Source organism: Cetorhinus maximus, chromosome 25 (assembly GCF_964194155.1).
Source record: "Cetorhinus maximus chromosome 25, sCetMax3.hap1.1, whole genome shotgun sequence".
Taxonomy (NCBI): domain Eukaryota; kingdom Metazoa; phylum Chordata; class Chondrichthyes; order Lamniformes; family Cetorhinidae; genus Cetorhinus; species Cetorhinus maximus.
In genome coordinates, this window is record NC_135903.1 from 26,131,079 (window position 1) to 26,157,429 (window position 26,351).

Sequence of the window (26,351 nt, forward strand, 5' to 3'; positions counted from 1 at the left end):
AGATTACAAACACAAAATCACCAAGTTTATGGTGCAGTATATTGCCCATTATACGGTGACAGCATTGTTTAATATGGTTGATCATCTCCACATTCAAATGTTTTCAATAAAGGATATTCACACTGAAGCATTAATGATAGTGATATTCTTAATCTAAGTTTGTGAAATATAGGGAAGGAGGGTAGGTCACACATCACTTCCGTCACCCTAATAGTTTGGTATGTATCACAAGAATAGATATTTCCTGCATTGTTGTATTTATGCATCAATATAAAATGCTCAGTAGTGAATATCAGCCAGAAATACAGGCAAAGTCCCAAATCTATTTTCTTCATAGTGATGTTCAAAACCTACCTTTGACATTTATGTCTTGTACCTTTTCATCAAGAAAAGTTTCAAGAGTCAGAAAAACTCTGGTACATCAGTATAAGATACAAGAATAAAAGCAAACAGATCTATACAAAGCAGAAAATCTACAGTAGAGTAAAAGTGGAAGGCTAGTCATGAAAAGAGCATTTACAATGCCCAAAAGAAACTTCACAAGAATTCACTGTTGATCAATCCCTGAGTGCAGTGCCAAAGCACATGTCCATGTGTTGGAGAGATTCCATTCCCATTTTGTAATTTAAGTCTGTCAAATGAGCTTGAAAGTTCAGTTAAGCTCAAATTTGCTACATCAGTAAAATAAGCAAGTCAATGTATAAATTTTTTGTTCTCTGATGTTTCTCTCCATTAGAGGTAACATGTCTACTGGATTTCTCCCCAGATAATCCCAGTTTACATCAGCTCACTATGCAAATAGAAGAAGCCAAATATCATCATTTTTTTGCTGCAGAAAGTTGGTATAATAATAAGCTTCATCATCCTCACTACATTTTTGCCGAATACAGGTGTTTATTTGGAACCCTGATTTAACAGTTATACTATTTATATGATAGATCCACTCCTGTTCAGATTTACTCAATGCTCTTCAGAGAAACACACAACTTCATTATACATTTCATAACAAAGGCTTTCAGTAATATTCCAGAAGTCAATTCACTATTTTATTAAAAAGCTTATTTAAAACATAACCACATCAATGCCATGTCCTCGACATTTTAGTCAGATTTCTCAAAGCATTTTTCAGTCATCTTAGGAACAAACGATTCTAGAAAATGAAAGAATTCTAGAAATAAAGTAGTGTGTTGAATGGGGGTGACTCTGATCATAGTCCTTGTGTCTTCATTACCTCCAACCAGAAAGGCACTGAGTTTAAACATTATTAACGGGCTAGATTTATCCCCATTCTCCTCCTGCTGCGATATGGCTTCAGTAACTTTTTCTTCAATTTCCAAGGAATTGATAATCGCGCTAGTGTTTGCATCAGATTCGCTTGTTCTATAAGGGAGCTGACGTCTCATTTTTCTCCGCCCAACCCATACTCTGTTCCAAACAGCACAGTGCCATGTTACTTCGCCCTGGTACTGAAGAGTTTCAATTCTTGCTTTTTTGGCGCTTGATGTTTCGGGTATCTCTTCCATAGGATATGGTCTCTTTAATCCAAAACTGTCTTCCTCTTTGTTCCTAGTTCCATCAAAGCTACTGATCTTTACATACTCGGTTTGTACATTATTTCCCTCATTACATGAACAACTACATTTAAGGACAGTCTCCATCACATAGAGGACAGCATGGCACACCTTGTTAAACCAGATTTCTCTGAAATCTGGAGATCCATGCAGTTTTTTCCTTGTTTGCTCTGAAAGGCATGACAATTTGAAGGGAATAGTTAACATATTCCCTACATGGCTCAATTCTTTGCCTGGATTATAATCCACTGCTGGAGAATGTGCAGGGGAACAGTCAGTACTACTTAGAGGTTGAAACAATCTGACTAAGCCCCAGATCTTCCCTTTGTTTGATTTTCTCTGATACTGTAGGCTGCGACAGTACTTGAAGGCTTCATCCAATTGTCGTTTAAACTTTTGTCCCGTCCTTTCGTTAATGTTTCCAGAAACATTGTGACTCAGCTCAAACGGATCCTGGATATTAATTGGCCCAAGTCGGAGATTTTTGTCTGACTCGGGACCAATAAAATCAGTTACAAGATGAACTTTACCTTCACTCAGTGAAATGACAGTTCCAGCAAAGTCAAACTGAGAGTAAAATTTGTAGAACTCAGCAAGAAGCCCACCTGTCATGAACAAAGCAATTGTTAGACTTCCAGGAACAGATTTACAAATTTAGTACAAAATTTTAACTTCTTTTTTAAAAATCCTCATGCGGTTTTAAGCCTGGTGATTGAAATCTTTCCAATTCATGCACCACTATCAATGAACACCATAAGTCTGGTGAAACACATAGATGCAGAGTGAAGTTGCCTCTAACCTTTTCCAATTTCAGGTGATCTTCTTGCACTTTCCATATAAATTATCCTATGGCTGAGTCAAATTGGCAATTAGTGCAAAATTAGCAGTTTTATACTGGAGCTGGATAAAGTTTGCCAGAACGCATTTCATGCAGGATGCTGACAGCCAACAGAATTTTATCTTATCAGTCAAAATTGCAGTCAAACACAGGTCACAGTACTTAATTCATTACACCACCCAGGCCCCATAAATTTAAAGTTTTGAAAAACAAATAAGCAACACTTTTCATTATGTATGAACATAATTAAGTAACCTACTGTATTAAACTAAAACAATAAAGATCAATAACAACTAAATACTTACATAATCCTTCAGAATTTGCACTGGGTTCAATTTTAGTGCGATCACTTGGAAAAGTACAGTCCCAGCCATCAATTATACAATGGTCATCCTCATCTCAATAAAAAGACAATGAAATTAATTTTCACTTCACTACAAAGTTGTACATAACCTAAATACAGACATGAAAAATGATTAAAATTAAAACTTGCATTACCTACAAGGTAAGACAAGTTGTAAGATATAATGTATATTTCTCCAAGGTCAGTTATCTGCTGAAGCTAAGGGTATCTTCATGGATTAACCCACCAAGTGTTAACCCAGTGCATGCCTGTCAAAATAAGAGTGCTCTAGTTTGATTTATTTCAATAGAGCTCGAACAATCACTTTGATTTTATCATCTACAAATGTCTGATGGAGAATCTACATGATTCAACAATCATAAGAGTTTTTTTTAATGAGTTACAAGCTGTTGTGCTATCCTGGCCTCGTCAAAATGGTCTACATAATTCATGGTATAAGAAGCCTGCATCCTCCTCTGCAGACAACACTGTCTCTTACTCACTCGTCATCTCCCCTTTCAAACAATTCCCGAGTAATGCACCTCCAATGGCTAAGAGGGCAAGCTATGGCAGTCAGTCAGCTCATTGAGAGTGCCTTTGTTATCTTATTGCTAGAGTGTTCAAGGCAGCAGTCCAGTGGAGGGTATCCATAAATGTTTCCAGCCAACATCTTTCCCCCTTGCAGCTAAACAAGGAAGAGTAGCTCTGGAAAGAGGAAAATCAAACTTGTGCCTTTCCACCTCATCACTAAACAAGTGACACCTTGCATTTTGAGAACCAGAATATATGAGTGAAAAAAAGTCCAAGTTCTGATGAAAGGTCATCGCCCTGATACATTAACTCTGTTTCTCTCTCCACAGATGTTGCCTAACCCACTGACAGTTTCCAGCATTTTCTGTTTTTTAGTTCAGATTTCCAGCAATTGTGGTATTTTGCTTTTGTTATCTATTGTACTGTGTGATTTTAGCTTTTTTGGAGATACGAACATACGAAAAAGGGAGTAGGCCATTCGGCCCCTCAAGCCTGCTCTGCCATTTAATAAGATCATGGCTGATCTGATAGTAACCTCAAATCTGCATCCCGCTTACCCCCAATAACCTATCACCCCTTGCTTACCAAAAATCCATCCACCTCTGCCTTAAAAATATTCAAAGGCTCTGCTTCCACCACCTTTTGAGGAAGAGTTCCAAAGACTCACTACTCTCAGAAAAAATTTCACCTCACCTCCATTTTAGATGGGCAACCCCTTATTTTTAAACAGTGACGCCTAGTTCTGGATTCTCCCACAAGAGGAAACATCCTCTCCACATCCACCCTGTCAAGACCCCTAGGATCTTATATGTTTCAATCAAGTATTTTAAATTTTGTGCTCAAGGTATGGAATGTTAAGTGTTGGGAAATGCAAACTATTGTCTATTGTTTACATTTACTGATAGTAACAAGCACCACCAAGGTCAGGGAAATCTCTCCCTACATTACCCCAATAAGGTCTTGCCCCAATTTCAGAAAATTCCCCACTGCTTCAGTGTGACATTTCTACTTCCATTGTAACTAAGTAAGATTTGGTTCCTGGTTCATTCTAAGTAAGATTGCACAATTCAAAACTGTTTAATATGACATTTTGCACTGGATTGAAACTGCTCAACCTTATTTCATATTGGACTCTTGCAGTCCACTAGTCTAGGTTGAATTCAAATTGATCCTAGATCTGAAAAAGTCAGTGCCAAACACAAACTTGTTGTTCCTGTAGTCATGCTAAACTTCTCCCAGAAACTGACACTGCTGTACTTTATAAAAATAATTACAACTCAACAAAATTATCAAAGAGCAAGTATAAAGAATTTAAAGACGTTCTACTGGTTTCTTGAAAGTATCGAAGAAAGCAAAAGAGCAAGTCTGCTCTCTAGAATTTTACTCAACTGAAGTAACTTCCAACAATTAGGAAATTTTGAAATTTGCCTGGTTAACCTCCATTGAAAAATCTTTTGGGGATCTGCTGCAAATTTTACAATGCTTCTTTTAACTTTATTTTAGCAGAAATTTTGAATACAAGATCTCCTTTTTTATATCTGTACCTGCAAGCTCTTTTAAATGATTCACGGTAGGGAGAACTGGAGGTGTCCTGTTCTGAAGGAAGAACATAACCAAGAGTGTCACTGCATAATTATTCATCAATGGCCCCCCTCCAAAAGGATTTCCTGAGATAAAAGTGAAAAATAAATCATATATAGCCAAGGAGGTGTAAATATTTTTGTCAAACTATGATTTTAAAAGTTAAATAGCAATCACAATATCATTAGTTCATTAACAATGAAAAATCAGATTTTACAATAAAAACTGAAGCAGCAATTTTCCAGTATTCAATTGCAGAGTATTTCTGTGAATGTTTTGATACCACAAATACCCCTTCTTCAATTATTTTCCATAGATTACAGACAATTTCACATTAGTAGATTCGTCTTTGGTACATACTGACTAAAGCTACACTTGAATTAGCAAACTTCTAAAGCAGCTTTAAAGTAGTTCTTCTGTGCACATTTGGTTCCTGGTTCAAGTCCCAGTAATAGTAGTTGCACCTGCCCATCGTGTGATGTTGACTGGACATTCTTAGGTGCATTCTCCAAGCCCAAACTTCAGAAATACAGAGCAGAATGGTATCAATATAACCATGTAGTAATAAAGAAAACCAGGAAAAATGTATCACTGTTGCAAAGAATTTTATCTAAATATAAACATGCACAATTTTACAAATATATAATTTTAAACTTATTTTTCAATATTAATGTGTTGAGAAGTTGATGAAAGTGGGCTTCAAGGACTGATGAGGGGCATTCACCTCTTTCCATTTTCCCCCTGACTTTCGTCCTTAACACCACCTCTGTTGAAGGCAACAACTTCAACTAAGATATGGCTAAATGGATGCATCATAATTATAAACAAGGAAAAAGAGGGGAGAAATTATGCTGGCAAAATAAGGGGATTTTCTCTTCTGAGTTTGTAGTTCAGGAACCATATTAGAATAAAATAGAGGTAGGTTTACTATTTGTGTAATCTTTGATTACTCCATACATCAGGTATGCAACAAGCAGCATTCAATTTCCCAGCGGTGATATCCTAGGACATCACTCAAGAGGTGATTCTTCATGTGCGAATAATAGGCACTGATATACCGTTCACATACAGAGGCCATTTCAGCCAAGGCTGATCTTGTACCACACGTGGTCACTTTTGACCCCCAGCTGCTGCTTTGTTTTCGGCACAGACCAAGGATTAAGCTTTAGCTTGTAGTTTTACATGGCTCCAATCCACATGCTACATTCAGTCACCTAGGAATCAGCGTAACTGCGACAAGTATGTTTAATCTAAATGGAAAATTAACAGGAGCAGCTCCTCATTCACGAAGGCCCTCCAATACCTCAACCAGGTGTGAGTTCATCTTGCGTGCACACAAACAGCAAATGTCAGATGGATAAAATAAAGACAAAAGATATTGGAAACACTCAGTAAATCAGACAGACAGAGAGAGAAACAAAGTTAACGTTTCAGATCAGTGATCTTTCACACAGGTCAGCAACCTGAACCATTAACTCTGTTTCTTTGATCACAGAGGCTGCTTGACCTGAAGGTTTTCCAGCATTTTTTGTTTTCATTTCAAAATCTATCATATTTCCTTTTAAGAAGAATATTATATGTGGTAGGGTGGGGGGTGGGGGCACAGGACAAGGAGGGGTTGGGATCACAGCAGATACTCGACCTGCCCTTATCTATATGCATGAAGATTTTCCACCAGATTGGGATTGGGAGCGAGAACCTTACTGCATTACCATGCACCATTTTTTTTAACATCTTTTAAATTTTAAAATATTCACAGGCTCTTTAACTACTTTTTAAAGGCAGGGGTTGCTATACTTTATTCTTAACCAGTTCTACTATGCCTTCCTTATTTGATCAGTCATATAAAAGGAGCTTACTTATCCCTCAGTTTCTAGTTCTGATGAAAGCTAAACCAATCTTTTCTCTTCATAAACACTAACAGACCTGCGGTGTACTCCCAGCATTGCCTATTGTTCACATTGTTGGGTGAATCTTCATGCCTTTTAAGATGATGAATGTCACTGCTGGGAAACCAATGTGTGGAGTAATCAAAGATCAGAGAAATTGCAAATCTACTTCTACTTTGGTAAAGTAAGGGGTGTCTCTTCTGAGTTTGTAGTTAAGGCACCATATCGTGACCTCTCCCCATTTCTGTCCTTACTTACAATTTTTGCTCAGGCTGGCAATTCAGAGGAAAAGTAGCATAAAATTACAAGTAATCTTTTATTGTGAACTCTGAAGTAGGTCGGCACTTTGCAAACTCATTTTAGGTAAGGCATGCTCCATCATTTATGGCTGAATTCAAGCCTAGGTTATAAAAGGTGACAGGATAATGTACTAGCCTACTGCATCCTTCAGGTCTCCTGACATATTCTCTCTTTGTTGTTTCCAAGCTTTTCTGAAAAGGCATCTCTAATAATGGGTACAGCTGATGGAAGTGAGGGAAATGAAACAAGCAACAGAATTTGCAATTATGAAGAAAATTTAGTTTTTTTAAGAGTGCATTATGCAATCTCCTCCAAGCTAAAGCAACTTTATTTGGGTCATGGTATTTTACAGACAAGTGTACTTAACTGTAATACATTCCTACTCTTACTTTCTGCAAGTTCATAAAATAGTATAGCACAGAAGGCCAATTGTGATATACCTGCTCTTTCCTCATAGCCCTGCAATTTTTCTCTCTCAAAGTATTTATCCAAATCTCTTTTGAAAGTTACTGTTGAATCTGCTTCCGCCACCCTTTCATGCACTGCATTCCAGTTAATGAAAAAAAATTGCTGTGCAAGAAGCTGTTTACTCATGTAGCTTTCGGTTCTTTTGACAAACATCTTAAATTTGAGTCCTCTGCACACCGATCTTATTGCCAGAGGGCTGTAACTTTCAACTAGTGTCAGAAAGGGATGGCCCGCATTTTCGGATGGTTCCCAGAGCAGGACAATTGTGCAGAGGTAGTTTACACTTCTAGGCAATTGCCGTGCAAACCCTTACCTGGGAACTTCCGAGAGGGATTCCCCAGCACATCTTTGGGGTAGCCCCTCCGATATCCGATGCTGGGGAGCTCGGGAGCTACGGCTCAGTTTCTCCTTACTTTCTCTATCAATACCTTCCATAATTTTGAACACCTCTATCAAATGTCCTTGGAACCTTCTCTGCTCTATGGAAAACAATTTCAGTTTCTCTAGTCTCTCCACATGGTGCCAATCTAGTGAATCTCTTCTACACCTGCTCCAAGTATAAACTGTATATCAATTGCGTTTAATTATATGCAGGCGGAGAGCATTGATTGGGGTTTCACTTGAGCACCTATAAAGAGATACTTATTGAAACTGTGATGTGTTTGAGTTAAGAGGTGTATGCTGGCAATGTTTCACTCCATAAATAAATGTAAGACTAAATAAAGATTGGCTCCACATCATCCTTCACCAACCAGTTTTCCGGATAGAACACCAAGGCCTTGACATTCTTCCTAAAGTGTGATGCCCAGAGATGGATACAGCTGAGGCTAGTGCTTTATGAAGGTTTAGCATAACTTCCTTGCTTTTCACACTATTTCAATATTCAAAAAGCCAAGCATCCCATATGCTTTTTTAACAACCTTCTCAATTTGCCCTGCCACCTTCAAAGATTTGTGTACATGCACTACCAGAACTCTGTTCCTGCACCTCTTTATAATTGTACTATTTAGTTCATATTGCCTCTATTCATTCTTGCTATCAAAATGTATCACTTCACACTTGTGTTGAATTTCATCTGCTCATTTTACCAGTCTGTCTATAACCTCCTTGAAGTCTATTACGATCTTCATCGTTTATTAGATTTCCAGGTTTCATGTTATCTGCATACTTTTAAATTATGCCCTATACACCACATCCTGGTCATTAACATATATCAAAAAGAGCAATGACCCCAATAGTGATTTTGGGGAACAATCACTGTTTACTTCCCTTAAGTCTGAAAATTAACTGTTCATCACGACTCTCTGCTTTTTGTTTCTTCATCAATTTTGCATTCATGCCCCTCTAATTCCATGGTCCTTAACTTTGTTAACAAATTATTAAAAACATTTGCTAAATATATATCTTTGAGGTAAGTGAAATTGATAAGGAACCACCACCTTCTCAAGAGCAATTAAGGATGGGGAATAAATGCCGGCCTAGCCAACAACGCCCATATCCTGTGAAAGAATTTTTAAAAATCAAAATCACTTTGAAATAAAGAATTGGCAGACTAAAAAAAACAAGGAGGCTTTGATGTTTAAATTTGGGGAAAAAATGGCCTGTCACATTTTAATATTGCTAGATATATTATGGATAGTAAATTTAGCTGGTCTTTCAATCAGGCTAAACTGCTCATTCAGTCTGAAGTTTTCACCCTCAACTAAATTAACTCTGGTTAGGTGAGGACTCCACATGGATGGCCTTTAAGGCTTCCTGAACTGAACTGCAAATAAGGGTGCTTTTCTTACCAGCTAGTTGCTTTTGTTTTGCCCAGTAGCGAACAGCATAAACCAGAGGCCTCACTCTTGGATCCACTGATGCACACAATTGAAGAAACATTGTGTTACGTACAGCCAACCTATAAAGACAGATCATCCTATTATTCATGTAATTTCAAGCAACTCAAAACATTTTTAGTTTGTTCTGTATGAAAAATGCATAAATAATTAATCATATAGATAGCTAAAATTGTCACAAATTGTACCGAAGGTCACTGATTAGGCGGTTCAACAAGGTGATATATACTGAGTATGCAAGAAGGATTCTATCGTGTTACCTCTAATTTGTACATTATGATCTGAATGCTGGCAAAGATAAAAAAAAAGGATAGGAAGAGAGAAGTACTCAGGGCAATGAGGCCAAATGTACAACCAAACTGCTGCCCTTTAATTAAGGAAACATCCCAAGAAGCTTCAGAGGACACCAAGCCATAGAAGGAAATATTAGGAGAAGCAACCAAAAGTCTGATTTTCCCTCCAGGGACAGGAAACAGAAGTCAGGTCTGTTTCCAGATCCCAATACCACCCCAGGGAGAAACAGTCGCTCATTGGGATTTTCACAGGGCTACTCCCTTAATTGGCACAGAGATAGGTTCAGGGAGGCAGGGTGGGCTTTCAAAGTTGGAGGGTCAAACAGAGGCCTTCCAGTTTGAACAGAGCAGCTCTAATGGAAGGTAAGAAAGAGAGAGGACTCTTTAAGATGAAGACACCCGTATTGAACCTCTTAAAATATTTAATTAAAAAATAGATTAAAGTGAAGGGGGAGGGGCGAGTGGGGGGAGGGTTGGGGATGTGGAAAGTGGGAGGAGAGTGATTGGGAGAGGGTGAGCAGGGAAAGTGGGAGGGGAGCAGGTGATGGGGGGGAAGGGGAGCAAGTCGGAGGGGGGAAGGGGAGGGCGGCGTTGGGGAAGGGGGGGCAGCGGCAGCGTCAGGGGAGTGGTGGGGTGGGCAGTGGCCAAAGAGAGAGGACCATTTACAATATTAACTAGAAAGAAGGTGAGGAATAGAGATCAGCACTTTCCTGGTAAAGGACAGCAGGGCGCAGGAGATGGCACTCATAATCAAGACAAGCTCTGAGGGAGATGGGAGAAAAACTAGAGAGGGACTTGGGTTCCAGAATAGGACACTGGGGAAGCAGCAAAGCCAGTTGAAGGAATGCTCTCAACGTTAGTGACAATGAAGTCCATGAGCATCTTGCACCTGCTGAACCTGAGGGTGGAGGATCAGAGAAAAGAGGTTTACTGAGACTGTTAGTAGTGGAAGTTATCTTTGCTCTCCAGGGTAGTCCTGATATATATACACAACTTATAAATATCAATATTATTTTAGTTTGTTTGCTACAGTACCTGTTATTAATAGAGATGTCTCCTTGCAAGCTTGATTCCTTATGGATAAATTTAACCACAGGTAATCTGGCTGTGGTGACAGCTTGAACTTTGTGTACACCTGGAACACACTTCTGCAACACAGTCGCTACAAGTTCAAGCACCTCAGCTGTTGTTGACGTCTCTAGGTCTATGTCAGACAAGATCGAATCCTCAGATTGAGTTTCAGACTGAGTATCCAGTTTAGTTCCATTAACCTCCTGTAATTGTATAAAACATGTTATTTGGGTCTATGTATTACAGTTCTTAACTGTCACCTTTTGTTTCTCACTCTTTCAGCAAACTTCTCAATTTTTAAAAACTATCATAGCTGGAATTTAGGGTGCATATACTAGAACTTTAACAGAGCTACAAAGCAGACATTAAAGTTAAAGTTAAAGTGTAAGTCCAAAGACAGGACTCCAGAGCAAAATGGAGTGAATTCTATCCTTCTGTCCTCTCAAAATTTATTTCATACCAAAACAGAGGTTACTCTAAGAGTTCCCAACAGAAGAACTGAAGGGTTATAGCAGATAAGGTTATGAAAGTGACACTTAGGAAATTTGTTGCTAAATAACTATGCCAAAATCTATCAATAAAACTGGGTACATTTGCCTCTTTTCATCATTCAAAGGCTGTTGTGGACCTTTTCTAGTAAAGCCAAATTGTTGTATAAGACTGAAAAATTATGGTGCTTCATTTCAAACTACCTTCACTCATCCAGTTCTAAGCCAGGAAAACAGTGCTAGAGTGGGAGGTCAAGTGTGATCAATTCCAAATATTCTCTCCCAAAAGAAAACTACAAACTGACCATATTGCATCTAAAATGAGTTTATGGCAGATGCTTGAACTTGTTTTCTAAGCATCTTTCTGGGAGTTCCTTGAATGCAAGTTCAAATTGGAACGTTTAATACTCTTTTAGGGATGCTCAGCTTTTTAAAGCATGACTCAGTATGTAAATACAGGCATATACATAACAGCTGGAGACATTCTAATCTTTCGAAATTTTTGACTATTGTGCAGATACTTCCAGATTTCCCAAATGAAGTGATGTAAACCGTACTTCAGTTTCAGCTGTGCTTCTAGCATTAGCCTGAAAAATCTTGGTGTTTTCAAGATCCAAAAACAAATCCATGTCGCAGCCATGGATATCGAATGCATTCACCGATGATCCAAAGGGCAAGATTCTACAACCTAAAAACAGAAACACATTAAGCCACTTGCCACAATGGCCCCATGTTCCAACTGTCAGTAAAGTAAAAGGTACAAATGCTTTTGAAAAACTTAAAGCGAAACCATTCCCTTTCTGAAATAAGTTTCGTCAACATATAATCAATATAGACCAGGATTTTCCGGTCCCACCCACAGCAGGAATGGAAAATTTGGGGAGGCAGCCAAAAGTCCATTGTCTTTCAGCAGGACTGGAAAATCATGACTGCGGATGAGACCGGAAAATCCCACCCATAACGTCTACCAAGAGTATGATGCAGGGAGTTACGTACCAGACTTCCAACACTGACACTTGGGTTTACAAGCACCTCAATTAATGGGAAGAAAGCCTTTTCTGTTTATTGGTTATAAGGGTTCAATGAGAAACAAATTTGCTCATGAGCCCACGGTGTAATAGCTGCTCCTGATTAGGCACAATGCTGGGACTCCAAGTGTAGGAAATTCTTGTGCAGTAACAGGTGCTCGTCTCAGATTGAGGCTATGGCACATTATTAGCACAGAAATGACGGAACTTTGGGTATCTGCACCCTGTGCGGTGAGTGCTTAACACTGATACCAGGTGCCTAAAGTGGGAAAAGCGTTTCACTTCTCAGCGCTAATATTTAAAATGATGAGCGCAAAACTCAAAAATAGAAAATCTACTGAACAGAACTTTATTACAATCCTTAGTTTAAGTGAAACTTAGTCCACAAGCCTTAATGATCTTGTGTAGTGGAAAAATGATATAGCAACAATATCTTTTTTGCAAAGACATTGAGGGATTTTTGTTGATATTAACATATATTTTGAACAGCAGGCCCTACTGTTAATATTGTTCCATTTCATATCTACAGTGTAACGGAATTGTTAAAAATCAACCGATAATATGTTGTTATAAATATAATGTTATATACATTTATAAAGTTAAATAAATTAAGACCAATTACTTGGGAAGAATTCTAAGAAGACCTCCTGTAAAAGCGACACAATCAGCTTCCTTAGCATTTTCTCACTATCTGTAAGTTCAAACAACTGCAACAACTGCTTCATTTGTTCATCCACCTGTCACACAGCAAAATATTGTTATTGAACAAGAGAGGCAATTGAAAGATTTACATGTTTATACATAGCCAAATGCTATGATCCTTTGTAATGACTGAACGGTACATTTCGCATGAGCAGTTGAAGAAAGAATAGTGTGTGGAGTACGTGCAACCCTTGACATGGCTATGCAGGTAAATTCAATTGGATTCAATCATTATAGTGTGGGTTGATGCCAGAGATAGGGTAGCCTTTACTGATGTGAGGCATCCATAATGACAACTAACAAGAAATTTAAATGAAGAGGGAGCTACAATAAAGCATTCAACTTTGTATCATTTCTCTCCAATGGTCTTTTTAAAAAAAAACATTTAATTGTAGGATATCCAAGGATCCCAATATCAACTCATTAATTATGCAGGCATGCTAGTGAAGCTTAAGACAGATAGATATACTGCATCTGCTCCATATCACTAAAGACTGTTCTCTCACAACTTTCCTCTCAATCTAGAAAGTAGTTGCTAAGATACACTTTTCAAAACTGACTATTGCTTCCTCTTCTTCTGATAATGAATAAATTATTCATTTTTTGCCTCATCCTACACCACAAAAGTTCATTTGGAATGACTATCCAATTTGCTTGCATTTTCTCCAATATACCGGTGAACAGTAATAAGTAAGTTTCAGTTGCAGGCATTAGCTAAATTACCTGTTTGCATCAAGATTCTATCCCATTGAAGTACTTTCATTAAAGTAAATTGTTTCCTTAACTTTTAGAAAATATACACCATTCCCTCACATAATTGTACAGAAAGCTGCAAAGCAAAAATTACGACAGTCATATTCCCAAGAATCATCGCCAAATTCACTGACCAAAGGGAAGGAATGCTACTCTTTGCGGGCAACATTACAATGCAGAATTATTCATGTAATAGCTGCAGATGGCATTGAACAGCAAAAAAAAAAACACATTTTGCTTGAATAACCTAGTGATGGTATTTAAAACAAAAAGATTTGATTGCATAAACCATGGACAGACTTGTCAGTTCAGGTGCATAATGTTTAGATATAATTTCCCATGACAAAGGAACATGGTTTGAAATTAAGTGAATCTGGGAGCATGTTGTTCACAGTTCAGAGATAACTATCACCCATCATTCCTTTATGTATTATAAATTTCACTCCATGTTAAATCTGGACTCTAAAAGTACCATGTGGCATATTTTCTGACTGCAAAAACTTGTAATGATAATGCTAATGTTGCTCCCATGCTGACTGTGAGCAAAAGCAGCACCAGGCACAAATTTCAATTGTTAAATTTGAATGCAAGTTGCAAAAAAAAACGAAGCCTTGTTCAGGCTTTATCTGATCACTTCATCTTTAGCTAATATGTTGCTAACGTCATCCTTCATTACCCAACACAATTATGTAAGGGACAGCTTATGCTAATTATTTATTATTGATGTTCCAAATTGGGTTCATTTCAGAGATCACAATAAATTGCAGAGTTATGAATAAAGTTAACATTGAATAATGCAGATTGTTTCTATCACATTTTGCAGTTAATGCACCTGTCCAATATCTTAACCAACAATTGTTTGGGAGAGTATTCATCAAAAATATTACTTTTTTTTGAAAAACAAAAAGCAGAAATTGCTGAGCACTTCATCGACACCTAATGTCACTTTTTATCTCTTATGTTAGAATAAGAAGGGGTTAAACTTCAATAAAAAGTCATGAATAACCTCCAAAGGATAGGAAACACTTAGTTTCATCTGAGGCATCTGAACCTTCATACCACTACTGCTCTTAGTCCTTAAAATGCTAGCCACAGGTGGAAAATGATATGAAATTAATTGTAATAGATTCTGGATAAAACGTATATCAGGGTTTGATTAAAATTACACTGACCTAAAGAGAATAATCTAAACAGGCACACCTACCTATGTGCAGCATCGCACCACAATAGCATTTACAGGTTCACTGACATGATCACCATCTGGTTCCATGGCAGAAATGCTGCAGTTGATCAGAACGCCTGAGGAAATTTCCGGTGGATTACTGCACTTAATTTTTTATGAGCTGCAAATTTACCTTCGAAGCCCCGTTTTAAGAATGCTAAGCAAGTCAGCATTTAGGCCACCCACTCTGCAGCCCTCACATGAACAAGCATGTCTCCTGTGACTTGTCCTGCAATTTTCTTTCCCTCCCCGAGCCTTTCTAGTGGCATAAGTGCAGGAAAAGAATAATAGGAGAAATACACTGGGGAGGCTGAGGGGGGGGGTTACACTAATGCACTCCACCATCAAGCTGCATCACTACATGTCAAAAATCTTAAACTATTGCTTTAATTAGCTGGTAGCATCAACAAGTACTTACATCGACTGCTTGACAGAGAACTTGTGTCACCTCTTCAAAATCAATCAGCTGTTTTTTCCCAGGGTCCTGCTTCTTCTTTGGAATATATTTGAACTCCTTATTCTCTTTGTGCTTCACTCGTAGCTTTTGACCATTCATACTGTGCTGTGTGATAGACAGCACCTTTTCCACTTCCGCAATACTTCCCATTTCTAAAATTGCATATAGACCCTGCAAATGGTAATACAATACATTGTGCGACCACATACATACAAGACAAATTACACAAAGCCTTTATAAATAAAAAGGTGTTACAGTAACCTTACATGGAAGCCGTTAATAAGTTCCATTCAAATCAGCGAACTAGTTCAACTGTTTCAAATTTCTAACCAATCACAAATTTCTAAAATTGCCAGTTATTGCAACATCTGGTGGTTCAGAACAAAGGGAAGGTTATCAATAAAGATGTTTTTAGGGTCTGTCTAGTCTGCAGCAGCAAGTATAAGTACAAACTATGGATCAAGATAGACATTTTTCATCTGTGTGCTTAACCATTTATTAAATGAGTTTCCAGCCTTCCGAGGTTGCCCAGTTGTCTCTTGAATGGGGCACGAATCACTTCCACTTTGGTGCTATCTGCTTGCGACATATTCATAATTTAAACTTCCTGCCACAGCCTATCCAAGGCAGCTCTGTGATTACACTGCCACAGAGGGCTGTGGCCAGCTAGTATCACAAGAACAATCAACAGTACAGTGGGGGGGACTCTCAGGAGTTTGGGGAAGGAGACAGGAACAGGGGAGCGAGGAGGTGGAGGTGTCAGGGATACGAGGATGGGAGATCATTGAAACGTATAAAATTCTGACAGGGATGAACAGGCTGGATGCAGGGATGATGTTTTCTCTGTCTGGAGTGTCGAAAACAAAAGGTCGGTCTCAGGCTACAGGGTAGACCATTTAGGTCTGAGATGAGGAGAAACTTCTTCACTCAGAGGGTGGTGAACCTATGGAATTTTCTACCACAGAAGGCTATGAAGGCCAAGTCACTGAATATATTTAAAAAGGAAATTGATAGATTTCAGGGCTCTAAAGGCATCAAGGGGGAGAGTGTGGGTGTACAGCAGTGAGATAGAGGATCAGCCATGATTATACTGAATGGCAGAGCAGGCTCAAAAGGCCGAATGGCCTACTCCTGCTCCTATTTTCTATGTTTCTATGAGATCAGGGAAACGGGTTCAGGTACAAAGAGAGAAATTGGGTATCCAGAAGGATGAGAAAGTGAATAGGGAAGGCATGAGAGCACATGGCTGAGGAACTTATGCAGGCTAGCATCTCCTGCAGAACCAGGAGCGGCAACATGGTGACTGGGAGCAGTATCGAAATAGGAGCAGCTAGTAATGGGGATGAATTAAATCTAGGAACTTCACTGGGGTAAACAATGAAAAATTGTTTCCATCAGTAGATCCATGGGGAACAAAGGAGTGGAGACCAAAGACTCTCAAGGAACAGCTAAGAGGTAAGCAAGGTTCTTGCATGGTGTGCTGTTAGACCACACAATGTCTATCCCTAATGGCTATGAAGTCGAGGCTAGAACATCTTTTAAAAAAAATAAGACAAATATTTGAAAATGAGGAATAGAAAATAATCTAGAGGGAAATTGGCTTACAGGAGAGGGCACTAGTGCCTGCACAGCACTGAGGGCAAGGGACCTCCTCCTATGCTGTAATTTCTCTCACTCGATGAAAACTTTCCTCTGCTGAGTCCAAGCCCAGGGAAACAGTTCTGAAATGTTGGTGCTCAGCTGGGTTTAGGACCTGCCCTGTGCGTATGCCCCAAATTCAAATTACACTGCCCATTGTGTGATCTCTTAGCTTTGCCGTGTAAAGTACAAGTACAGATTGTCTTTGACTGTGGCTTCCCACTTCAGAGTTGTCACTTTCACACAGGATTGAAGTCCAAAACAAAATCCAAGGAGCCAGGAAGAAAGATTTAAAAAAACTGGACCACACCTTATGCAGTGTCGGGAGATTCAACTGTGGTTTTGGGGTGAATATCAGTGGGTTATAGAATTACTATTTAGCTGCATATAAGATATTAGAGCATTTTGCCTATTGCCATCAGTTACATATGGACAATCAGTGTAATTGAGTATTATTGAGACACAGCATTGTTAGTTTTCAGCACATATTTGGTGAATTAATAAGATACTGGCGGAATCAAAATTCCTCCAACCTCTAGTTACCCCTCTGTGAATCCCTCCCCTACCTTTAATTTCCCCTTTTCACATGCTCACCAGAAATTCCATCCCTCCCCAGCCCAGTTCTTGGGACTTCTTTTAACAGCTGCTGCAGCAAAACCACAAGCCAAGATACTCAACAACATGAACCCAGTCTTTAGGAGACCAATGCAATAACATACACAAATGTCATGTGATCAGAGGCCACTTGGCCAGAATGTCAAGTGAGTAAACCTCAAAAATGCCTCCAACCAAAGTTGGTAACCCTGCTCAGTACATTAATCAACTAAAGCATCAGATGGTCAGAAATTGAGTTTTGTCAATTGACCTCTCTAAATTTGTGATGCTTAAAGTAGCGAACAATAGCCTAATCATCCAATTAATTTGCAGCTATGAACAAGGCATTGAGCGTTTCAATGTAATTTACAGATGTGTTTACTATTGTCAGTTCTCTGCCTGAAGGCAGGTCTGACCCACAGCACTGCAACCTCCACCATGGGTAGGCAAGGAGACAGGTCACAAATCCACCCCAGCCGGAACAGGGATCAAACCCCGTGCTGTCGGCACCAATCTAACCTTCACCAGCCATCCAGCCACCTGAGCCAAACTGCCCCAAGGAGTCCGGGTCGCTGCAGCAACATGCACATTTACATGCACGTTGTAGTCTGGAGCTACAAATAGTGACAGTAGATGCTCCAATTTTCTTGCTATCACATGGCTGACCAGGAATCTCTCCTGCTCCCAACACGTGACATGCTGGAAGGATTTGTAAGTTGATAATCAACCTATTTGGCCACGTTATGAATGGACTTCCCCTGGCCACCAAGTCCTGGAGTGGGTCTTGAACCTGCGGCTTCCGGCTCAGAGGCAAAGACGCTACCCATTGCGCCACTAGACCTCCGTGTTTACTATTAGAGGCCCTCAAAACTGTTATGTGATTAGAGCTCACTCTAGTGGCAGAAAACATTATTGACACTTCAAAGATTCCAATGCACTATTCTGCCTCCAAATTTTTAATCTGCTTGTTATCAAATCTAAGTTAAGATCATATGGAAGTCATCTGGCATTAAACTTACTTTGTCTTTGTCCATTATCACATTTGCCACTGTGCCAAAGTTCTGAAAATAATCAGTGATCTCCAGATTGGATGTGCCTTTGTGGAAACCACTCACAAACAGGCTCTTCTCTTGTTGGGATTTCCTGGCAGTTCTCACGCTCAGAAGTTTTTGATGTTTCTTTCCTTTAAGATGATCATTTAGGGTGGGACCTGAAAGCATGCAAGGGCATGACTATAAAAAGAGGGCAACCACCTTGCTTTGCCAGAGTACACTTCAAACAAATTTAAAGTAAATCTTTTTTTGTGTATGGTTACTTTTTGATTGAAAAGCTTCTTCTAACAAAGCGTCAGAGATTCTGGAATTCAGTTACCAGCACTCGCCCCAGAGCAGTTTTTTTATTCGTAAAACAGGGAAATTACTGCAGAGAAACAGGTCTTTTGGCTCATCAATTATGCATTGGCGCTTTTCTCCAAATGAGTTATACAAAGGGACAAGAAACAAAGGTAAAGATACTCATTGTAACTTCAATGAGCTGAAGAGGGTTAGCAGTAAATCAGCAAAGTGTAGCCTTTAAAGAGGAGATAGCTTGAAATTCAAAAAGCTAGAGCTCCCTGGCTGTCTAAAGATATAGAAATTAAAATGAAACAGACAAAAAGCAGCTTATGATAAATGTGAAATTGATAAAAGGATCAAGCAAAATACAGAAAGTCCAGAGGAAAGCTGAAATAGGAAATAATCGGGGAAAAGAAAGTGCATGAGAAAAGATCAGTGGGTAATATAAAACAGAACACTAAAGTCTTTTGTAAACATACAAATGGTAAAAGGATAGTCAAAGGGTGGATCCGCACCAGAGACAAGGATGTTGCCAATGTCACAGTAATGGAGGAAGTAGTAGAGAAATTGGATAGGATAAAAATAAACAAGAAGTTACTTAAAAGGTTAGTATTGCTCAAAATGGAGAAGTCTCCTGGCCCGTGTACAGGCTTTTGTCAATCTTTCAATCCTCTTCGGGTATGGGAGAAGTGCCAAAGGACCAGATAATTACAAACATTACATCCCTGTTCGAAACAGGGATAAACTTAGTGACCACAGGCCAGCCTGCTGAACATCACTAGGTGGGGTAACCTGGGAGGCAATATTCCCAAACATAGTTTGCTGACTTGGAAACACTTGAGTTAATAAATGACAGCCAGCATGGATTTAAAGGCAAATATGTTAAACTTAACCCAGTTCATTGATAAAGGGAGATGGTTGATGAGGGCAGGATGATTGATGTGCGTACATGAACTTTCAAAAGGCATTTAACAAACTACCACATAATAGACATGTTGGCAAAATTGAAGCCAGTGTGGTTAAGGGGGCAGGGGTAGCACTGATACAAAATTAGCTTAGGATCAGAAAGCATGGCGTAGTAATGAATAGTTGTTTTAAGACAAATGTGCAGTGATGCCCCTCCCAGGGGTGGGTTTGGAACCACTGCTCTTTTTGATAAATATTAATGACGGTCATTTGGTAGTACAGAACTTGAGTATTACTGGAAAAAAAGAGACAATTTTGTTAAAGCTTTTTGTCTTGCACTCATCAGGACAATTCACAAGAATACAAATCCAAGGGAGACAACAATTTATACTGTATGAGAAGAGAGTGCTGATTGGTTGGCAAGTGGACTCAGATGGCTAGAGGTGATGCCCTGAGAAATGAGTTAGTGAATGGCTGTCACTTATTTTGTTTAGCTGAAACAGGCACAATGTGTGTACATGTTCTTTCGGTCTGCAAAGAACAGGGCCCTGTGAATTAATATATGTAACTTCCAGTACATGCAAATGCACTGCACTGCGAGACCAACTGTCAATCTTAAATTGGATGTCAGTGTTATTCTCAGCACACTGAGGATTATTTAGCATATGTTGTCTAATTGCGGAATCACATCTAATGTCGGACACAGCGTTTTGAGTTTTGCAAGCGCGGGCTGTTTGATACGAATCAGCCAGTCTTTGGAACATCTGACCTACATACCTAGCATCACACTGGCACTGAAATTCAGATACCACATTATTCATTTGCGTGAGTGGGAAAGAATGTGTTTCTGGCTTGACGGCAGCATCCTGTTAATGGCGAATACCACTCACATTGCTACAGCATAGCAACAGAGTGAAACAGCTAGCTTCACCTGTTGCTCAAACTTTTGAGATACCTTGTCCTTCCAGGGTAATCGGAGGTAGAGTGGACAATCTTCAGGGCTGAAAGTGATGGCCTTAGGCCCTTTCATGAGTTTGCATGATATATAGCACAAAATCATCTGATCCGCTGTTCGCAACGGGCAAGGTACAGACACAATGTCTGTAGGCAGATGAAACTTAACGCAGGCAGGTGTGAAACGATGCATTTTGAAAAGAAGAATAAGGAGGTAATATAAACTAAATAGTACAATTTTAAAGGCAGGGATAGAGAGACCTGCGGGTTTATGCACGCAGATCTTTGAAGATTGCAGGACAAGTTGAAAAAGTTATTAAAAAAGCATACAGGATACTTAGCTTTATAAATAGAGGAATAAATAACAAAAGCATGGAAGTTATGCAAAACCTTTATAAAATCACTGGTTAGGCCTCAACTGGAGTATTGTGTCCAATTCTGGGAACCACATTTTAGGAAGAATGCCAAAGCCTTGGAGAAACTGCAGAGGGAATTTACAAGATTTGTATCTGGGACGAGAGTCTCCAGTTAAGTGGAAAGAGTAGAGAAGTTAGGACTGTTCTTCTTAGACCAGAAAAATCCAAAGGGAGGTATCATGGAGGCAGAAAAATCTGATAGTTTCTCCATATTTATTGTTTTCAATGGCAGGCAGATCAGTAACTAAAGGACACACATTTAAATTAATTGGCAAAGGAACCTGGGAGGAGGGAACGAGAAATGAGAAATTATTTTAATCAGCGAGTTACGATGATCTGGAATGCACCAGCTGAAAGGGCAGTGGAAGCAGAATCAACTGAATCTGTCAAAAGGGAATTGGATAAAAGCACGAGGAAAAAATTTTACATGGGTGTGGGGAAAGTAGAACAACAACTTGCACTTCTATAGCAACCTTAACTTTTTAAAACAACCCAAGATGCTTCACAAGAGTGCTATTAAACAAAAACTTGACACCAAGCCCCATAAAGAGATTTCAGGAAAAATAAAAGCTGAGTCAGAGATAAACCGTAAGGAGTGTCTGAAAGGCAGAGAGGCGGAGAGGTTTAGGGAAAGAATTCTACAACTTAGGGTTCAAGCTGCTAAAGGCACAGCTACTAATGGTGCAGTGCTAGAAATCATGAATGTGCAAGAGGCCAGAATTGGAGAAAAAGAAGAGATCTCGGAAAGTTGTGTGGATGAAGGAAGTTACAGAGATAGAGGGGGGCAAGGCCATGGAGGATTTGAAAACAAAGGATGAGAATTTTAAAAATCAAGGTATTGCCAAATGAAGAGCCAATATTGGTCCGCAAGCACAGGGGCGATGAGAGAACAGGATTTAGGTAAATTAGGATATGAGAGCAGAGCAGTGGAATTACTTGGATCGATTTTTTTTAGTGAGCCAGCACAGGCACGATAGGCTGATTTGTCTCCTTCTATGCTGTATGATTCCATGGGATGCCTCATCAAATCCCACTTTCCTGTGTGCACCTCGACTTTTTAATCTTCCTTTTTTTCAAGCAACTAATTTCACTTTAAAAGAATTTATAGATTTTATTTCAACAACTATAAATCTGATTTATGCAATTTAAATTTTTTTTCTAGTTTTTCCCATTATGGAGTTTTGCTTAGTTTTATTTTGTTTTTTTTAAAAAAAGGCTAAATACATCACAGATGTTATACTCCAGGTTTCAAACTAGGCCTTGCAGACTATAGCTGGCAGTCCCAACTTTATTGGCACTTTTTCACTACCTGGCACATTTTTTCTTAGACTAAAGGATTTCATTGAAGTCCAATAAAGATTAAAGTCTAACGGTTCTCATAGGTTGATGACTTGGGTGGATGCAGGCTGGACTCGGTGGTCCTTCCGGTTTTGGCATCGAGGTAGTTTGAAGATATAGACGGACAATTTATCAGTTCTTCTGGAGACAGCAGCTGCCAAGTTGAGTTCTTTAAAAATCTCTCTCCCTGCGGCACAGAGAGTGTCAAACTTGTTGAAATTGGTGGAGAGAGGGAGAGTCACACAGGGATCTTGCCTCTTGGGCGTCTCTTTGGCTTCTGGCCTGTGTTCTCTCCAGCGGAGACCAAGAGTCCATCAAGACAATGGGGAAATGCCAGCCAGCCAAGGTGTACAACCAACAGACAGTCAAATCACCTGTGGAGGATGAAAGAGTCCCATCTGCTGTTGGTCCCCACTATCTGGTCTGTATGTGACTCCAATCCCATATTAATGTGGTTGACTTAACTGCCCTCTGAAGTGGCATAGCTACCCACTCAGTTGCATCAAATCAGAACGATCATAGCCAACAGGACCTTCTCAGGACAACTCAGGATGGGCAATGAATGCCAGCCAGCCTTGTCAGAGACACTTCCATCCAAACAGCTAGCTCCTTTCCCTTGCCAGCCAAATGGCTAAGGAGCTATGCACATTTAATGTTAGAATTGACTGGGTGTTAAGCAGCCATTCTCTCTCCCACCAATAAAACCTCATATTTTAAAAGTTTCCAAGTAATCTAATGGAGCCACTTGTAACCATTGCAAAACACCATCAGCATCATTCTGACTGGCAAATGTGAAGCAGGAACACTGCCTCCTGGAAGGGGCTGGTATATTTTCCATAAACCAAACAGAAAATGCTGGAACTACACAACAGCATCCGTGGAGAGAGAAACTGTTAACGAGCTGAATTTTTAAGCCCTAATGGGGGCAAAGAGGCAGGTGGACTCGTAAATTCACTGGCCAGCATGCCAGTTCCCCAGCTCCTCTTGCCCCTGGGACATTTGCATTGCTAAAAACCTATTAAGGCCCATTGTCAGAGGCCAGCCTCCAGGTCCCCCAGAAGTGTCAGAAAACAGTGTAGTTGCCTGGATTGATGGCCTGGCTGCTGAGGCCATTTTCTAAATCAAAGTTAAAAAAAGGTTGGAGAGAGGGTGCCTCCATCTTGGAACATCCTCTCCCTCATTTACCTGGAAAGGTAGCCTGTTACTTCTTCAGTACTGCGGGGCTTCCTATTGGTCTTCAAGCTCCAAGAGCCTGCCCCCTGTATTTAATTGGTGTACTTAATTGGCCAATTAGGAAAAAATCATAGCTAGGTGTTATGTCTTGTAGTTCCCAGAAGTTTGAAATAATCACACTTTTAAATTCAGATGCAGGAGCTTCTTATGTATTTCTCAGATCACACCATGTGCTGCATTACCTTGACTGTAGCACAGTAGTGAATGATGTGGCATTCTGGAGATATGTATACATGCGCATAACAATATAGTTCTCAAATCATTCTGGAATAAAAATATAACACCAAGTGACTGCCCACACAGTGCAAGCTTCCCCCCCCACCGGCCCCCGCCCCCGGGAGAAAGTGCCCTGGAATTTGGGATTTTCATTCCAGGGTGGCAGGGTTTTCTGGGAGTCGGACTAGGCAGCCCCAGAATGAATGCGTAGGCTTACCAGGTGCCAGGCGGGTTGGGCAGAAAGTCTGCCTCAGTGCTGTAGCACTGTGTTGAAGTTTTAAAAAGAGTAAAACATAAAACAGCCCTCACCCTTCACACACTCCACAGGCCCAGCCCTTGCCTACACCCACAGCTCCTCGTACCCTCCATGCCAACCTATGCCTCTCCACCTACCTCCCATGGCCTCTCATTCCCCTGTGCCAAGTCATGCCCGCACCCAGCCCCATGGCACTTAATAGCACTTATGCCAATTTAGTGCCAACTCATGCCCCCACCCACCTTCCTTTGCCCTTAGACCTATGCCAACTCACTCAGAATCCACCATGGGTAGACCTTAGGAGCCTAACTGAGATTAAATAAAATAAAGTTCTATTGCAGACTTTATTTTTAAAAACTCACTCATAAAAACCCATTCACTACACTTACACTCCTTCAACTACATAATCCCTTATAAAACAAACATTGGAATTCATTATCCCACTTCAAATAGTCTACAACCACTTGGAGCTGTCAATCAAACATAAAATGACAGGCACCCTCCTGTGAGAATGGAAGGTTGTGGAATCAGTCATGCAGCACTAATCCAGTAATGGTAACTGTCAGGTTTATGCCAACAGGCACAGTGAAATTGCAAACAATGATTTTTTTTTTTGAAACACCCCAGACATTTTTTCAAAGATTTAAAGGTCAGGGTATTTAAATGCCTTGACAGCTTGACAGTTGCCTTTGACAGTTACTTTAACACTTTTGACAGTTCCAATTAACTTGACAATTAACAAGTTTATGCACTTTTTTTTAAACACGCATACGTGCCTATTTTAACAATCCCAAAGAGCACCTTACCTCCCTCAAAGCTCACCTGGCCTCCCCCAAAGATGTCATGGGTCCACATCTAAAGGGGGTACCATACCTGTTCAAAAGGATACCCCAACTTTCCAAAGGAGTCCACAAAGTTCAGACCTGCTCCTACCAGGTCTAACCTGTTCACATTGTGTTTCACACCAAAATTAGGGATGAATAGAGGCAGCTGCTGACTTATATGGGTAGCTGCCTTTGCAAAGCACTCATGATGAAATCCCAACATGGGCTCATTCCCACCCTTGCAAAAATGGTAGGTGCCATGTTTGCAGGGGGAACGACTTTCAGATTTCAGCCTCTTCCACCATTTTTGCAACGGCACAGAAAATCCAACTCACAGATAACCTTTCAGGTCAATGCCCTTTGGAGAGAACAGCTCTGATCGACCTGAAATGCTGGGCAAGATTTTCCAGTCCCACCGAAGTCAATGGGACTTTTGGGTGACTCACCACATCCACTGCGGCAGGACCCGCTGCGCTGGGGCCGGAAAATCCCGGCCATTAGCTCGGTTTCCTCTCTTTCCACTGGTGCTGCCTGACTTGTTGAGCATTTCCAGCATTTCCTGTTTATTTACCATAAATCAGGTACCACGGTCCAAACAAACTGATGCCAAGGCAGACAGAGTGAAACCACCTTCCCCTGTGGCTCAGCCGGAGATTCAGGTAATGAGGAATGGTCGGAGAAGTTGGGACTGTTTTCCTTGGAGAGGGGAAGGCTAAGAGGAGACTTGATAGAAGTTTTCAAAATCACGAGGGGCCTGGGCAGAGCAGAGAGAGAGAAAGCGTTCCCGCGCGTAGACAGATCGCGAACCCGGGGCACAGTTTTAAAGTGCTTTGCAAAAGAAGCAAACGCAAGGTGAGAAAACACATAGTTAGGGTTTGGGATGCGCTGCCTGGAAGTGTGGTGGAGGCAGGTTCAATTGAGGCATTCAAGGGGGCATCGGACGATTATCCAAATAGAAACAACGTGCAGGGGCTCGGGGGGGCAGGAGATTGGCACTAAGTTAAAACGCCCAGAGAGCTGGCGCAGACACGATGGGCCGAATGGACAATTCAGTGAACTCTGCGCCTGTGGGGCTGTGGGGCGGCGGTTATTTTCCTGCTGCAAAGGCCGCGGCGCCGCGGTCCCCGGTTCAAAAGCTTCTCCACTTACTGTTCGGGACCCGGACATCGCACAACGAACAGCGGTAACCGCCGCGAAGCAGCGGCTCGATGTCCGACTCGCTCATGCTCCAGCTCTTCGGTCCCTTTTATCAATTAAATCCGGCGGCGG

At 40.3% G+C, this 26,351-nt stretch overlaps 1 protein-coding gene across 3 annotated transcripts; it reads right to left on the reverse strand.

Annotated features, from left to right (window-relative positions):
* Positions 1-874: 874 nt before the first annotated feature.
* tut1 (terminal uridylyl transferase 1, U6 snRNA-specific) lies at positions 875-26,351 on the reverse strand. 3 transcript variants are annotated; one of them, XM_078529641.1, is made up of 10 exons: positions 26,232-26,351; positions 18,625-18,815; positions 15,335-15,544; positions 12,862-12,976; positions 11,769-11,899; positions 10,688-10,926; positions 9,312-9,421; positions 4,828-4,950; positions 2,715-2,807; positions 875-2,176 (listed from the first exon to the last, which is right to left on the reverse strand). In XM_078529641.1, the coding sequence occupies exons 1-10, from the start codon at positions 26,305-26,307 to the stop codon at positions 1,101-1,103; spliced, it is 2,364 nt and encodes a 787-aa protein (XP_078385767.1). In that variant the 5' UTR covers positions 26,308-26,351; the 3' UTR covers positions 875-1,100. The 3 variants fall into 3 exon arrangements, with proteins under 3 accessions (XP_078385767.1, XP_078385768.1, XP_078385769.1); XM_078529642.1 differs by lacking the exon at positions 18,625-18,815; XM_078529643.1 differs by lacking the exon at positions 26,232-26,351 and having other exon boundaries at positions 15,335-15,525; positions 18,625-18,738.

Excerpts from the sequence above, each read along its gene's own strand:
- tut1 (XM_078529641.1), bottom strand. The coding sequence starts at position 26,307 with ATGAGCGAGTCGGACATCGAGCCGCTGCTTCGCGGCGGTTACCGCTGT. Across the intron at positions 9,422-10,687 it reads GACATCTCTATTAATAACAG|GTTGGCTGTACGTAACACAA; the intron begins GTACTGTAGCAA and ends CTGTCTTTATAG. Across the intron at positions 2,177-2,714 it reads TGCAAATTCTGAAGGATTAT|GTGGGCTTCTTGCTGAGTTC; the intron begins GTAAGTATTTAG and ends TGTTCATGACAG.